The sequence below is a fragment of the Ahaetulla prasina genome, chromosome 9 (assembly GCF_028640845.1).
Source record: "Ahaetulla prasina isolate Xishuangbanna chromosome 9, ASM2864084v1, whole genome shotgun sequence".
Lineage (NCBI taxonomy): Eukaryota > Metazoa > Chordata > Lepidosauria > Squamata > Colubridae > Ahaetulla > Ahaetulla prasina.
The window spans coordinates 7,906,481-7,921,065 of NC_080547.1; the positions used below are offsets into that span (position 1 = coordinate 7,906,481).

General features: G+C 42.8%; 1 protein-coding gene across 1 annotated transcript in view; it reads left to right on the plus strand.

The window, feature by feature from the left end:
- The window catches only part of KAT6A (lysine acetyltransferase 6A), a 61,633-nt gene that overhangs the window by 18,277 nt on the left and 28,771 nt on the right, over positions 1–14,585 (plus strand). Inside the window, exons 3-8 of the mRNA XM_058194548.1 lie at positions 2,898–3,006; positions 4,396–4,511; positions 6,653–6,734; positions 8,999–9,134; positions 11,681–11,997; positions 12,841–12,959. Coding sequence (XP_058050531.1) covers positions 2,898–3,006; positions 4,396–4,511; positions 6,653–6,734; positions 8,999–9,134; positions 11,681–11,997; positions 12,841–12,959 — 879 coding nt within the window. The remainder of the gene's footprint in view (positions 1–2,897; positions 3,007–4,395; positions 4,512–6,652; positions 6,735–8,998; positions 9,135–11,680; positions 11,998–12,840; positions 12,960–14,585) is intronic.

The following is a 14,585-nucleotide window of genomic DNA, read 5'->3' on the forward strand; positions in this document are numbered from 1 at the left end:
AAGGGCCAATCTGAGGAAGTTAGCTTGGGATGTTTTTTCACTGCCCCTCTTCACAACCTGTCTCCGCTATAATATTCCGCACTAACAGGAGAATTAGGAATATATTTTCAAAGATCTGATATGAAGGATGATGCATCCAAGGTTAAATTACTACTGGGTAACAGTGATATATAGAAGGGAGAAATGTCATATCTGCCCTGGCAGAGTGGCTTTCTACTCCCTACCTGTGCTCTGAGAACATAAAAGTAAATCCGCCTCCAGGTACTTACAGTGTGTAAACATGAGTGCCTGTCTGGTTTTTGTTTTTGTTTTTAAACTGGGTGCCCCAGACTGTCATTGCTTCCCCCCTCCCCTTCTGTTGTTTGCCTAAAGCAGTTAAAGAAAGCAGAAGGAATGGAAATGGAACAAATGCAGCAAATTGCATAATGTGGAAAGGACCTCTTTTTCTGCAAGCAGGGTTTGATATTCCGGTCTGCATCTGGACTTAGAACTCCCAAAATAGACAAAACGAGCTCTTGTGCCTGGAGAAGAAGAGAAATGGTTGGCTGCTGCCTCCATGTACACATCTCTGTGTGTTTTTGTATTAAACCTTCCTTTCCATAAATTGTTCTCTTTTCGGTGCTTCGCTATGGGAACAGTTTTAAGTCTTCCCTTCTGTCAAGCAAGTGGGCTTCCCAGACAGCTTTTGTGTTGTGCGCTGAGAAGCTGGCAACCCTTAAAACAGTCTCAGTTTTTCCCCCCCAGTCTCAGACTCTTCCCGTTCCTTCTTCCCCCCTCCCATTTTCCCTTCGGCTCTGCTGACATTACATCGATAGATGTGCTTGAAAGGAAAACAGCAGAGAGAGAAGAGAGAGTTGAATGTCTGCCAGACTCTTGCTGCTGTCCCTTGTCTTTTTTTTCCCCTCAGGTCTTCGGTTGTGTACATTTATTTCTTTCCTCGCTGTCTCCAGATTTCTTTGCTGCCTATGTATATCACCAAGGATATCTTGCACCCCTTCCTATAATAGTTGATTCAAAAGATTAGTCTTCCCTCTGGCTTCCTTGTGTACTCTCTGTAATTACACGTATCCTAACTGCATTACACTTTCCTTTCGGAAGGTACTGGTGTTAGTTTATTATTCGGTGACTCCCTTAGGGATGCCAACTAGAGGAAAACTTTTGCACTCTCAGAAATGTTTTTCTTACCCTCTGCTGTAGAGCCCTTTCCCTATTTGTCCTTCGGAGTTGTTCATTTGTTGCTTAGCTAACCAGAAGAGATGAAAAAAGAGCCAGGTGATGAGGTGATGTAAAAAAGTGAGACGGACGGCAGAAGTTTTGATTTGACCTTTTCCAAGAATTTCTCAACTCTTCCCCCCCCCCCCCAAAAAAAAAAGAAGAAGAAAAGAAAAGAAAGAATTTTTCTTCTTTTACAAAAAGAAGAAGGGAGTAGGTGGAAAGGATCTGTTAGTGGTTCGAGTCCTTCCTTCCTGGCTGTACGATGATGCACCCCCACCCCCACCCTTGCATCTTTGAAACATTTCATTCTGATCTTCCTGTATATTTAGTTTGGTGAAATGCGCCCCAGGCATCAGATTTAACACCTACAAGAAGGGGAATCAAGCCTGATTAATTTCACTATTCGTTCGTATTCTCGTTAGAGATCCATTGATATTAGTTGGATGCGTCATGTTGAGATCTTGAATTCTGCATAACTGAGAATAAGGAAAGTTTTGGGGGGGGGGACATCTAGAACCATCACACAGACATCTCAATAATACAGTCCTAGCATTAAATAATAAGAATTGGTTTGGAGTTTTGTTGGTAGAATCAAAATCTCCAGCAAAAATTGGACATAGTGCATTCCATCTCTACTTTGCAGCTAAAATTGCTTTTTAAAGGAGCCCCATCCTCCTTTTCAGACGACTTCCTGATCAACCCAGTTACACTGGGGCGAGATATATTGCTGATAATGTCAAGAGACTGATGGATGTGGCTGATGTAAAGTGCTAAGAGCATATGATTTACAGCAAACCAGAGAGAGAAGTCTTTCCTGTCCTTTTATTGTTTCAGTTTTGTTGGCAAAACAGCATTTTATTATTTCCCATCCTCAGTAAACTTGAAATTACAAGGTGACCAAATTAGTAAGTATGGGAACAATTAGTGCCATATGCACAGTAGCCTCCTTTAAATTACAACAGTTCATTTACTGACTGTTCACAGTTACAATGACACTGAAAAAAGTGACTTATGACCATTGCAACATCCCCATGAACACATGATCGAAATCCAGTTGTTTGGCAACTGACTCCACATTTATTACTGTTGCAGTGTCCCAGGGTCATGTGATCGATCCTCTTTTCTGACCTTTTAACCAGCAAAGAAGCCAGATTCACTTAACAGCCACGTTACTAACTTAACAGCTGCAATGGCTCACTTAACAACGGTGACAAGAAAGGTTGTAAAATGGGGGGCAAAACCCACTTAACAAATGTTTTACTTAGCAGCAGAAATTCTCGGCTCAATTGCGGTTGAGGACCGCCTGTATAACGATCCTTGACAGAAATATCGACTGACTTTTGTCTTCTCAAACCACTGACTTGAATCCTGGCTGGATCATGTGGGCCAACTTCTTTGAACCAAAGTGACAATAACTCCCCTCCCCCATGTTTCTCTTGCCAGAGTGATTTGGGCTTAGCTTCCTTTAAATTCTGTGTACGTTGTTAGGTATTTTGACTTTGAACGGGAGAAGCAGTGAAGCAGTCCTAGAACCCCATCTCTTCTTCCATCTCTCACCTCATGTGAAAGTCAGGCTTCTTTGCCACGACATCTTTATACAGTATTTTGCAAACATGCTAATTAATGAAAGCTTGTGTTCTCCTTCTCTCTCCTCTTCCCTCCCTCCCTCCCTCCCCTTGCAGCCAGTTGCTGAACCAATCCCAATCTGCAGTTTCTGCCTTGGTACAAAAGAACAAAACCGAGAAAAGAAACCCGAGGAGCTCATCTCTTGTGCTGATTGCGGCAATAGCGGTAGGTTGACTTTCCGTGTAAAATTTGGGGCACTAAGGTTTGTTGGCACCGGTGATGATCCATCTGTTTATCTGGTTGGAAACACACACACACACACACACACACACACACACATGGCCTGATTGCAAATAAATATTTTCTAAAGGTAAATGGGAATAATTGCAGCGTCCTCGCACTGTCCTAAGGCTCTCATCTGCATTGATTGCTAGGCGATTCTATATCGGTTGCTGGAAAGGCCCAGAGGTCAGCCCTTGTTTAGCTGCAGTAATTCCCAGCTATTCAGGGGTTTCCATTTGAGTTTCAGTGGATGACTCTTGTCGGTGGGAGCTCTTTTAAACCAGGTGCTTCCCCCTTTGTCCTTGTTGCTCAGGGTTTAGAAGTTACAGTTGATTTAACACAGCTTACTAGTAGTCCTTGACATACGGACATTCATTCAGGGACTGGGCACCGAACGAATGGTAGTTAGGACTGGTCTTCATAGTTCCTTCCATCTCAGTATTCTCACATTTCGGGTGATCTGGGTGCTTGTCAGTTAGCTCACACACAGAACTGCTTGTCAACACCTGAACTCTGTTTGCAACTTTTCCCTGCCACCTTCTCCAAAAAAAAGTCAATGGGGAAACTGGCAGCAAGTTGCTGGGGAAAAGTCTTTCCCCACCCACACAGCTTCTCCTGGCCCTCTGCTCGTGCCAGGCTGGCCACTTATGCAGCCTCCACAATCCACATCTCTTGTGCACTCCCTCACATCCTGCCAACCTGTGCCTCTCACCCTCCTTGTTCTCTTCCCCCGCCCAGCAGCAGCCACTTACCTGTCTGCAGGCCCGGAACCTGCAACTTCCTGCTAGATTTCACCCTGACTTTGGCTTCGCACCTCAGCCAACAAGTGGAGGGGTCTCAATTAGCCATGGCAACCGGAATTGCAGGATCACCATCACTAAATGATACAGTCACACTTTATGACTGCATTGCTTAGCAACAGAAATTCTGGTCCTAATTGTTGCTGTAAGTCAAAAACTAAAAACAAAAAAGGTAAAGGTTTTTCCTGTCCAGTCATATCTAACCCTAGGGAGCCTGTGCTCATCTCTTAAATCGGACATGTTGAAATCATTTTTGGGTTCAGCTGTCCACAAAAATCTTTTAGGACTAAAGTTTTCCTCATGAAACGGAAATAAAATTATTGGGCAAAAATAACTATTTCCTTTTGAAAACACAGCCTGTGAATTGATGCAAAGTGCCGAGAACGTGTTTTGAACTCTTTTTGACAAACCAGGAGTCTTCTCCAGAAGTCAAAAGTGAACTGTGTTAGAACCTGTAACCTTACTTTTACTAAATATTGCTGTTTTTTCCTTGGCATCATGGAAAATACTCTCCTGTCCTTGGTACATACAGGTCATCCATCCTGCTTGAAGTTCTCCCCAGAATTAACAGTTCGGGTGAAGGCCTTACGATGGCAGTGCATTGAGTGCAAAACCTGCAGTTCCTGTCGAGACCAGGGCAAAAATGCTGTGAGTATCTGAGCTGAAGGTTAATCTGCTGGGTCAGTGCTCTGGAAGTTATATCAGATAGCAATAGCACTTATATACTGCTTCGTAGTGCTTTATCTCACTCTCTTAAGTGGTTTACAGAGTCAGCAATCTGGCTCCTCATTTTACCGACCTCGGAAGGATGGAAGGCCGAGTCAACCTTGAGCCAGTCAAGATTGAACTCCTGGCAGTGGGCAGAGTTTGCCTGCAATACTGCACTCCAACCAGTGCACCACTATGGCTCCTGAGATGATCTTGGTCTAGATAAAACTTGGAGTAATTTCTTTTGCAGATTCCATCTGGTTTGCACTTGTATTCTGTGATTTGATTCGGCAACAATCACGTATACCTTTGTAACATCCAAGTTACAGCACTTTAAAGATACTTTGGGACTATTTGGAAACTACAGCTGGCACAAAATGCGATGGGAGTCCAGCTGGAACTTACTGCAGGAATAGTTGTAATAATTGTTTTACTCCCAGCATGTTTCTGGACCTAATCCAGAGCTCTGAGGTTACTTTTTAATGCTCCGAAGGGCCTTGTAGTCTGTGAACTACTATATTCCCTGTGGGCCTGACCATTTTCTAAAATCATCAAATGCAAGGGATGCTTTGTGTCATTCTGCGGCTAATGTTAGATGGTTGGTTTGCACGAGAGCATTTTTGTGGCCCTTGCACTTGGTGATTTTTTTAATCTTTCCTTTCCAAAACATATAGTGAAGAAGCCTGGCTGATTTAACTTATGTATGTTTATTTATGTAAACATTAGTTAAAATGTGGGGTTTTTTTAAAATAGAAAAACAGAACACAAATGTGAAAATAAAAGTTGACACTTTAAAAAGAGCAGTAACAAAATATTTCTTCTCATGCCTGTTAGTTTAATATGTTACTTGTCACAATAGTGACAGATTTATTTAAAAGTTGATTTAATACACAATCTTTCCAAAATCGTGACAATGTAATCAGTAACAAAATGACAATAAATCAGTAAAACAATCAAACTGGAAACGTGAACAGGAAGGATTTATAACTTTAAACTACTACAGACAGAAGTCAGCTTTGAATGAAAAAAAATTGCAAAACCAGTTTTACATGTGGCTGTCTTGTTGAATGTGGTTTTTCATAAGGTTTCGTACAGAAGGTAGGTTCTTCTAACTTTAGAATATGAGCAAGGCGTATGAAATAAGTTATTTATCAGAGGGGCGGTGACAGTGATGAAGAAGACATTCTCTTAATTCATTAATTGAGCCAATTTGGCCTAGTGGTTAAGTCACCAGCCTGAGAAGTACAAGACCATGATGTTCAAGTTACGCCTTAGGAATGAGAGCCGGCTGGGTGACTTTGTGCCGGTCATTCTCTCTCTCTCTTTCTCTCAGCCCAATCCACCTCACAGAGTTGTGGGAAAATAGGAGGAGGAAGGCCTGTTGGGTATGTTTGCCACTTTGAGTTATTTGTAAAAATAATAAATTTATTTGGGCCCCAAATAAAATAAATAAATTAGTTACAGAAGTTAGTTATGTAAACATTAGTTAAAATGTGGGTTTTTTTAAAATAAAAAAACAGAACACAAATGTGAAAATAAAAGTTGACGCTTTAAAAAGAGCAGTAGCATAATATTTCTTCTCATGCCTGTTAGTTTAATATGTTACTTGTCACAATAGTGACAGATTATATCCTGCCCTTCCTCTAAGAGTGCAAAGTAGCATGTTCCACCATTGGTTTTATCCCCACAACAGCCTTGGGAATAGGTTAGACCAGTGGTTCCCAACCTTTTCTTCACCACACACCCCCTTTTGTGGCCACGGACCCCCAAGATTTAAGATTAAAATCACAACATTTCTTCAAACCTTTGTGACCCTCCCTTGGATGACATCGCGGCCCCCCCAGGAGTCCGCAGACCATAGGTTGAGAACTATTGGGTTAGACTGAGAGAAGGTAATGGGTCCAGAGTTATCTAGTGAACTTTTGTGGCTGGGGAATGGCCTCAAAGTTGCTATAACTGCTATATCACAGTGGCTTCTTTAGATATTCTGAACCGTGGCCAAAAGCGTCGATGGCCTCCATGTTGTAACTCTCTGAGTATGCAAAATAAGGCATTAACTAGAAACATCTGTGCCTTTACAGGATAATATGCTCTTTTGTGACTCGTGTGATCGGGGCTTTCATATGGAGTGTTGTGATCCCCCTTTGACCAGGATGCCAAAAGGTGAGGAGTGGGGGGGCGGCGGCTGAAAAATGACACAAGCAGGAGAGATAAAAGTTTTTCAGATTACGTGGAAAATCTTGAGCACACAGGATAGAATTCTTAGGCAGAACAATTGACACATTTGCACTCCAATGCAAGAAAAGAAACTGCTTTACGATAAAGGAGCTAAGAGAGTGAACGGCGAGACTAGATTTTCTTCCCTCCTTTTTAACGTATATGTGAAGCTGCTGGGAGATGTCGTTCAGTGGTTCAGGGCGTGCTGGTATCATCAATATCCTTGTCTGGGGTCCTAGGATTGCCAGGACTTGGATGGGAGAGAGCAGGCTCTCAGCTAATTGGGGTTGTTGTGAACACACTGGAGTTTTCCATCACCGCCTCAAGCATTCCCACATCATGGTTCATGATTTGGGGATCCTTCTGGATTCACAGCTCATGATGGAACAGCAGGTGGACGTCATGGCTAAGACATTCCCAACTTCAGCTGGTGCTTCAGTTGCAACTCTACCTCAGGCACAGTGAACCTAGCGGCAGTTATTCTCATGCTTGTCGCCATCTAGCTGGACTTCCGTAATGTGCTCTATTTGTGGTTGTGCTTAAAAACTACCCCGACATTACAGTTGATCCAAAACGCAGCAGCCTGCATACTTTTTGGCTTCTGTTGTTGGAAGTACGTATATAACACTGGTTTGTGAACCCTGCATTGGTTGCCAATTGGTTTCCAGGTGCAACTGAAGGTGCTGCTCTTTCAAGCCATTTATGGTTCAGTTGCTAGATAGCTGCAGGACTACCCTACTCTTAACCACCATTGGCCTAATTGATGAGGTCTAATAGGGAGAATCTATTACTGACTCTTCATTTTCGGAAGATCCAGATGGCTAAAGGGGAGAGGCCCTGCTGTGTGGGGGCAGCACTGATGCTGTGGAATAGCCTCACAATTGAGATCAGGCTAGTCCCCCCCATTGAAAGCATTTAAAAACTGACCCAAAGGTGTTTTTTCAAGAAGCAATTGGACTTTCTGGTTTTTCTATGAAGGCGTTTCGCTCAGTGGAGAAATCTGAACTGGTTTACTACCGGTCCGCTGGCTGTGCATGCGCATCGCAGACATGCATGCGCAGTGCGCACCGCGCACCAAATGCGAGGTGCGTGTGCACAGTGCACACCAAAAGTAGGCATGGGGTAAGTAGAACCCTGCTGGTGTGTGTGTGATCCGCTGTGGCTTGCAATCTTTTTTTTTTTACTGTTAAAAGCATTTTTTTTACAACCTATTCGGCCGAATATGTTATAAAAAATGGTTTTAAAAGTAAAGGAAAAGGTTCTGATGATCGCGCGGCTCAGCTGTAATCATCAGAGCCTTTTTTTTCCCTTTTAAAAGCATTTTTTACAACCTATCTGGCCAACTAGATTGTAAAAAAAATGCTTTTAAAAGTAAAAAAAAAAGGCTCTGACAATCGCGCGGCTTAGCTGTGATTGTCAGAGCCTTTTTGTTTTTACCTTTTAAAAGCATTTTTTTACAACCTATCTGGCCGACTAGATTGTAAAAAAAATGCTTTTAAAAGTAAAAAGAAAAGGCTCTGACAATCGCGCGGCTCAGCTGTGATTGCCAGAGCCTTTTTGTTTTTACCTTTTAAAAGCATTTTTTAAAAGAATCAGAAAGCGGGCGACCGGGCGATTGGGTGGGCATGGGCAGGGGGCCAGAGATTTTTGCTACCCCGGTTCTCCGAACCACCCGCCCCCATCATCACCACCGGATTGGCCAATCCGGTCTGAAGCAGGAGCATTTCATCCCTGGTTTCGCTTCTCATCCAAGAAGCTTTTTCAACTCTGAAGAAGATAAGGTTCTTCTCTCAGCCTTACCAATCTTAAGATGGGTGGACTTTTATCTCCCAGAATTCCCAGATGATGGGGAATGGAAGGAAGAAGCGAAACTTCTTCCAAGCAAAACCAAAAGGCCCAGTTGCCTCTTGAAAAAGCACCTCAGGAACAACCGTGACCTGGATGACTGAGAATCTCTGTAGACATTTAAAAACCAAGTTTCCCAATAAAATTCTCTTACGGATGCCATCTTCATTTTCTACATTTATTCTTGGTAGTTTTCTGTTTGGGTGGTGACGTTTTTACTGTTTTTAGAATTGCTGCCCTGCCCAGTTTTACTCACCTTTTATATTCTGCGCGAGAATCTCCGGATAGAAGATAGAAATGTGGGACACAAACAAATAAGCGGGACTGTGGTGCTCTTGTATGATGATGAAGTTTGTCTCTTACAGGCATGTGGATATGTCAGATATGTCGACCACGTAAAAAAGGAAGGAAACTACTCCAAAAGAAGGCAGCACAGATTAAGCGGCGTTATGCCAACCCAATAGGACGTCCCAAAAACAGATTAAAGAACCAAAATGCAACGTAAGTACTCTGAGGCTTGGAGTGTGATAGAGATTGAAGCAATTTTGCTGTTGGAGATGTAATCCTTTTTTGCAAATTTAAACACCAAGTGACTTAGTAACTACTTTGGGAGAGGTTAGTATTACCTCAAAGTTAAATAGATTTTTCTTCGAACATTTGTTTTTTGATTCACTCAATTTAATATTCAAACTTAACATTGTTTTGGGTTCAACACAAGTTTGGAGTTTGCCGAAAGAAGAGTCGGGGGGAGTAAAGTGGGAAACACTTTTACAGGATGGCACCATGCAATATTGATATTTCTTAATTCTGTCTTCTAAAAAAGAACAACACCGCTGCAAAGGATGGATTTTGCAGTTTAGTTTAGTTTAAAAATCCTCCAGGGAGTTTCAATTTGATTTAGAGCCATTAATGAGCTTTGATTCTTGGGAAAAATGTACTGTATGTTGAACATACATTTAATTATAACAACTTTTGAGTTAGGGATGGCCATTAAATATTTTATTTTTTATTTTGAGCTTCTAACGGAACAGTCCGGCTTGAAACATTCCATCTGCCTATTTTATTAGAATAGCAAAGCTGCCTTATGCTTTGCTAGAAGAAATCTTGGGGGGGAAAAAACCTCTTAGAACATTCATATTTGGTTTTAAACTTGGAATATTATCGATCCTCAACTTACTACCACAATTGAGTTCAAACTTTCTGTTGCTAAGGGAGGTATTTGTTAAGTGAGTTTTGCTCCATTTAACACTTTTCTTTCTTGCCACCGTTCTTAAATGAATCACTGCCGTTGTTAAGTTAGCATGGTTGTTAAGTGAATCTGGCTTCCCCATTGTCAGACGGTCGCAAAAGGTGATCACATGACCCTGGGACACTGCAACCATCCTATTTCCTGCACCCCTGTTTTTTTGAGGATATGGTTATTTTCTATATTGCATCCCTTTCTAGCCCCCCACCCTTTCAAAACAGAGAACAGTTCTACTAAGATATTGAACTCATTAAAGAAGACCATTTACTTTCCTGCGGCCATATTATCTCCCAGAAGTTGAAAATTGTTACCAAAACAATGAAATCTTTGTTCATCATTTCATTTGAATGATTAAGATGCTTGTCGGTTAATCCAGTGCAAAAAGCCTGGGAAGCAATGTAAAAGATAAACATTCATTCAGGGATGTGCAAAACAGGGACATGTTTTGCTCCAAAATACACGCGGAATATTGCATACCTAGTCTCCACAGAACGAGGTGCGTCTCAGGTAAGCCAACGCCCCTTCTTATTCTGGCATAGGGACACAGTGGGTCAGTGGCTAAGACGCTGAGCTTGTCGATCAAAAGGTTGGCAGTTTAGTGGTTCGAATCCCTAGTGCCATGTAACGGGGTGAGCTCCCGTGACTCGTCCCAGCTTCTGCCAACCAGAAAGCACATAAAAAATGCAAGTAGAAAAAATAGGGACCACCTTTGGTGGGAAGGGGACAGCGTTCCGTGCGCCTTTGGCGTTGAGTCATGCCGGCCACATGACCACGGAGATGTCTTCGGACAGCGCTGGCTCTTCGGCTTTGAAATGGAGATAAGCACCGCCCCATAGAGTTGGGAACGACTAGCACAGATGTGCGAGGGATACCTTTACCTTTTATTCTTATTCTGGAAGATTTCCTTCTGGAAAACAGAAGAGCTGGATTGGGACATTCTGGGAAATATTGGGATATTCCATCCTTGAATGTTTAGTTTTGCCTACAACTAAAACCCGTTTCAGAACCCTTTTTAATAGATCCTAAGATACTGGCTCATAGAAAGGTAAAGGAGTCCCCTGCACATTTTGCTCGGCTAGTCATTGCTGTCTATAGGGAGTAGTGCTCATCTCCGTTTCTTGCTCATAAACACACATTTTTAATATTTTACCAAAAATGGAAGCGTGCAACATTTGTAATGGTTGTTGTATTTTACATTTATGCAAAAGAGTCACGAGAAATCGGCACCAGGTGGCATTTTGCACAGTAACGCAGAAGTAATTTCTCTGTTGAATTATTGAACGTAGTTGGATTGGATTCCAGTAAACTGGCAAGAATTATTTTTTGGACTATAAGATGCACCTAAATTTAGAAGTGGAAAACGATAAAAAAACGTTTTTAGCCTCTGTGCACCCCATTTTTGGCCATTTTTTCGGGCCTTTTTTTAGCCCCTTTCCAGCCTTTTTTCGGCCTGCTTTCAATGCTTTTTTGGGCCCATTTTCGAGGCTTTTTTTGCCCCCCCCCCTTTGGAAAAAACGGGCCAAAGAAAGCCTTGAAAATGGGCTGAAAAAAGCTCCAAAAACGGGATGTGCAGAGGCCAAAAAAAAAAAGGCTGGCGCGTGGGTGGGGCTTTGACAATATCTGGTCTATAAGATGCATAGACATTTTCACCTCCTTTTAGGAGAGAAAAAAGTGTGTCTTATAGTCTGAAAAATACGGTATGTACTGTGAATCAACTATTGTTTGCAAGCTTGGTTGATGCTTCCCTGTCTTCCTTCCGATAGCTCTCACCCTTTCTTTTCCTCTCCCATTGTTTGTTCAGATCAAAAGCCCCCTTCAGCAAAGTTCAGACGGGACCCGGCCGGGGTCGTAAGCGCAAGACCCCCTTATCCAGCCAGTCGACTTGCTCATCAGACGGGGGCTACTTGGAGCAAGTCGATGGTCTGGAATTCTGCGGAGACGCGAGCATCACCTTGAAGTTCAACAAGAAAACCAAAGGGCTTATCGATGGCCTTACCAAATTCTTCACCCCGTCCCCCGATGGGCGTAAAGCCCGAGGAGAAGTCGTGGACTACTCTCAGCAATATAGGATCAGGAGAAAGGACAATAGGAAATCAAGCACTTCAGATTGGCCCACAGGTAGCGGAGAGAGATTGACTTTCTGTTTTATGGAACTCGGAGGTTATCAGGGTGAATGGCGATAAAGAAACCGCAATAACTGAGTTTGAAAGGCGTTCTGTTAGAAATAACCTGTTGTATTATCACAGGAAGATCAGAGCAAATCATTATCTTGATTTATTGCTGCAATTTATTGTTTTAGTCACTAATACTCTAAAGAGCATTGGAACCTAGTTGGAATCAAGCTGTCGTTTTAACTAGAGGTTAACTAGAGGTTTTTGTCATAACGGGTTTTGTCAGGGTTTGTTGCAGCACACACAATCAGACACAATTAAATGAACTTTCAGCAGGATTCAAACTACATAAGAATATATACATACAGCAGAATTCAGCATACAATATCAGGAATACAGAAGCAATATTCGTAGAAGCAAGTCATTACCGAGTAGAGAGATACAGAGGCTAATACATTGTAGAGAGGCTGTCATTACAGAGGCCAAACCAACTCTTATATACACTTCAGCAAGTCTAAGCCACGCCCAGGCTCCAAACTGTCTCTTACGGCCCCATGCAAACAAATACTACGTTTCAGTTTCCAAACAGCCCTCATTGGCTGATCCAGTTGCCATGTCCTATTCCAGTTCATGAGTACACTCACACAGATTTTGGGTGGATATAGAAGAAAGAAAAAGCACTCTCTGGTAACCGAAAATACTTTCTTCTCTTGCCAAAATTCAGGAGGATGTGACTGCCTCATTAGAAGGCAAGGAACGGCACAAATGCCATTTTTTAATGAGAAATTATTTCGCTTGCTCTTTCAAGTGTCGCTAATCCGTCAAGGAATTCTAAATGTTCTGTTTTCAGACAATCAGGATGGCTGGGATGGAAAACAAGAAAATGAAGAGTGGCTTCTAGGAGGTCCAGATGTCATGGCGGAGAAAGATATGGAGTTGTTCAGAGACATTCAGGAGCAAGCGCTACAGGTAAAGTCAAGTCAACTTAGCACTTAGCAATAGCACTAAGAGTTATATTTTGCTTCACAGTGCTTTACAGCCCCCTCTAAGCGGTTTGCAGAGTCAGCCTCTTGCCCCCAACAATCTGCGTCCTCATTTTACCCACCTCAGAAGGATGGAAGTCTGAGTCAACTTTGAGCTGGTCAGGACTGAACCGCTGGCAGTTGGCAGAGTTAGCCTGCAATACTTGCGTTCTAACCGCTGAGAGGGAGAGAGGAAAATAACAATAGCACTTAGACCTATATTTTGCTTCACAGTGCTTTACAGCCCCCTCTAAGCAGTTTACAGAGTCAGCACATTGCCCCCCTCCCCGAATCTGGGTCAGTGGTGGGATCCTACCAGTTTTAACAACCGGTTCGGGGATTGCACGCTTCGCGACGCGCGTGTGCACAATTGAATGAAAAATCACCTTCCGCGTTAGTGCCAGGGAATTTAAACGGCTGAGGCATGGCAATCTGCTCTACTGCGTTAATCTGCAAAGATATAATAAGGTAAGTAAAGCACAAGGGAGAGTGGGTGGGACTAGCAGATTGTCGGAGCTATCAGTTCACCTGAACCGGTCCAAACTGGTAGAATCCCACCCCTGATCTGGGTCCTCATTTTACCAACCTCAGAAGGATGGAAGGCTGAGTCAACCTTGAGCTGGTGAGAATCGAACTGCTGAACTGTCAGCAATCCGCATAAGCAGCCTGCAGTTCTGCATTGTAACCACTGCACCACAACAGCTCATCCAACATGTTCACAGCCAAAGCAGCTCACCAAGAAAGAAGGTTTTACTGCTGTCCAGGAAACTGAAAGAGATCATTTCCACAAGATTTTCTGAGGATCAGATCACTGGTGCACAATTTATTAATTGTGATTTTGACGCAAGAAGGCAGACTGAGTTCCAGGGAAAACTTAGAAGACACTATGGCACGGCTCAGAAGCATGGGCCTGAGGATGCAACCAGCTGCTTGGTTTAGGAAGACCTAGCTTGCGAACCTTCCATGCAAACGCGAAATAATAGTTTATTTTTTTAAGGTGAAAAAGCACGCAAAAGTATGCAGACTGAATGAACTTTTAAGTTCAACTTGCACTTCTCTCAACTTTACTAGCCAAAGAGCTGCTGCAAGGAGAAATACATATCTCTGTTAATGTATGATGTCTTGAAGCCTTCAAAACAAATTGTTTTAGCATGTATAGCAAGATAGAAGTGCTTCATGCTACAACTTTGCTAATTGGTTTGTTTTGGCAAGGACTGGGTTAAATGCAGCTGAGTAGATGACGCAGTCCGTCTCTAGGTAGACCAGAGAGCCGCACCTGAGCAAAGGGGAATTCAGTCAGTAAAAATGCAAGGATGGCTTGCTGAATTATTGGGGAATCTTGTCAGACAAGAAGAATCTAAAACGGTGCGTGTAGCCCCTTTGGATATTGGCAGCTTTTGATGGAACTTGGGCCATCTGAAGGGGATTTGGGCTGTTGTGATGTGCAAACAGTTGTACTGGAACTGGGACTTCACCTTTATTTCGGATGCTCAGTTGGAGGAGAGTTTTGCGGCTGTCGGGAAGGCGCAAACCCATAAACTGTTATCACAGGTACAGTGAGCGGGGTTCCTAC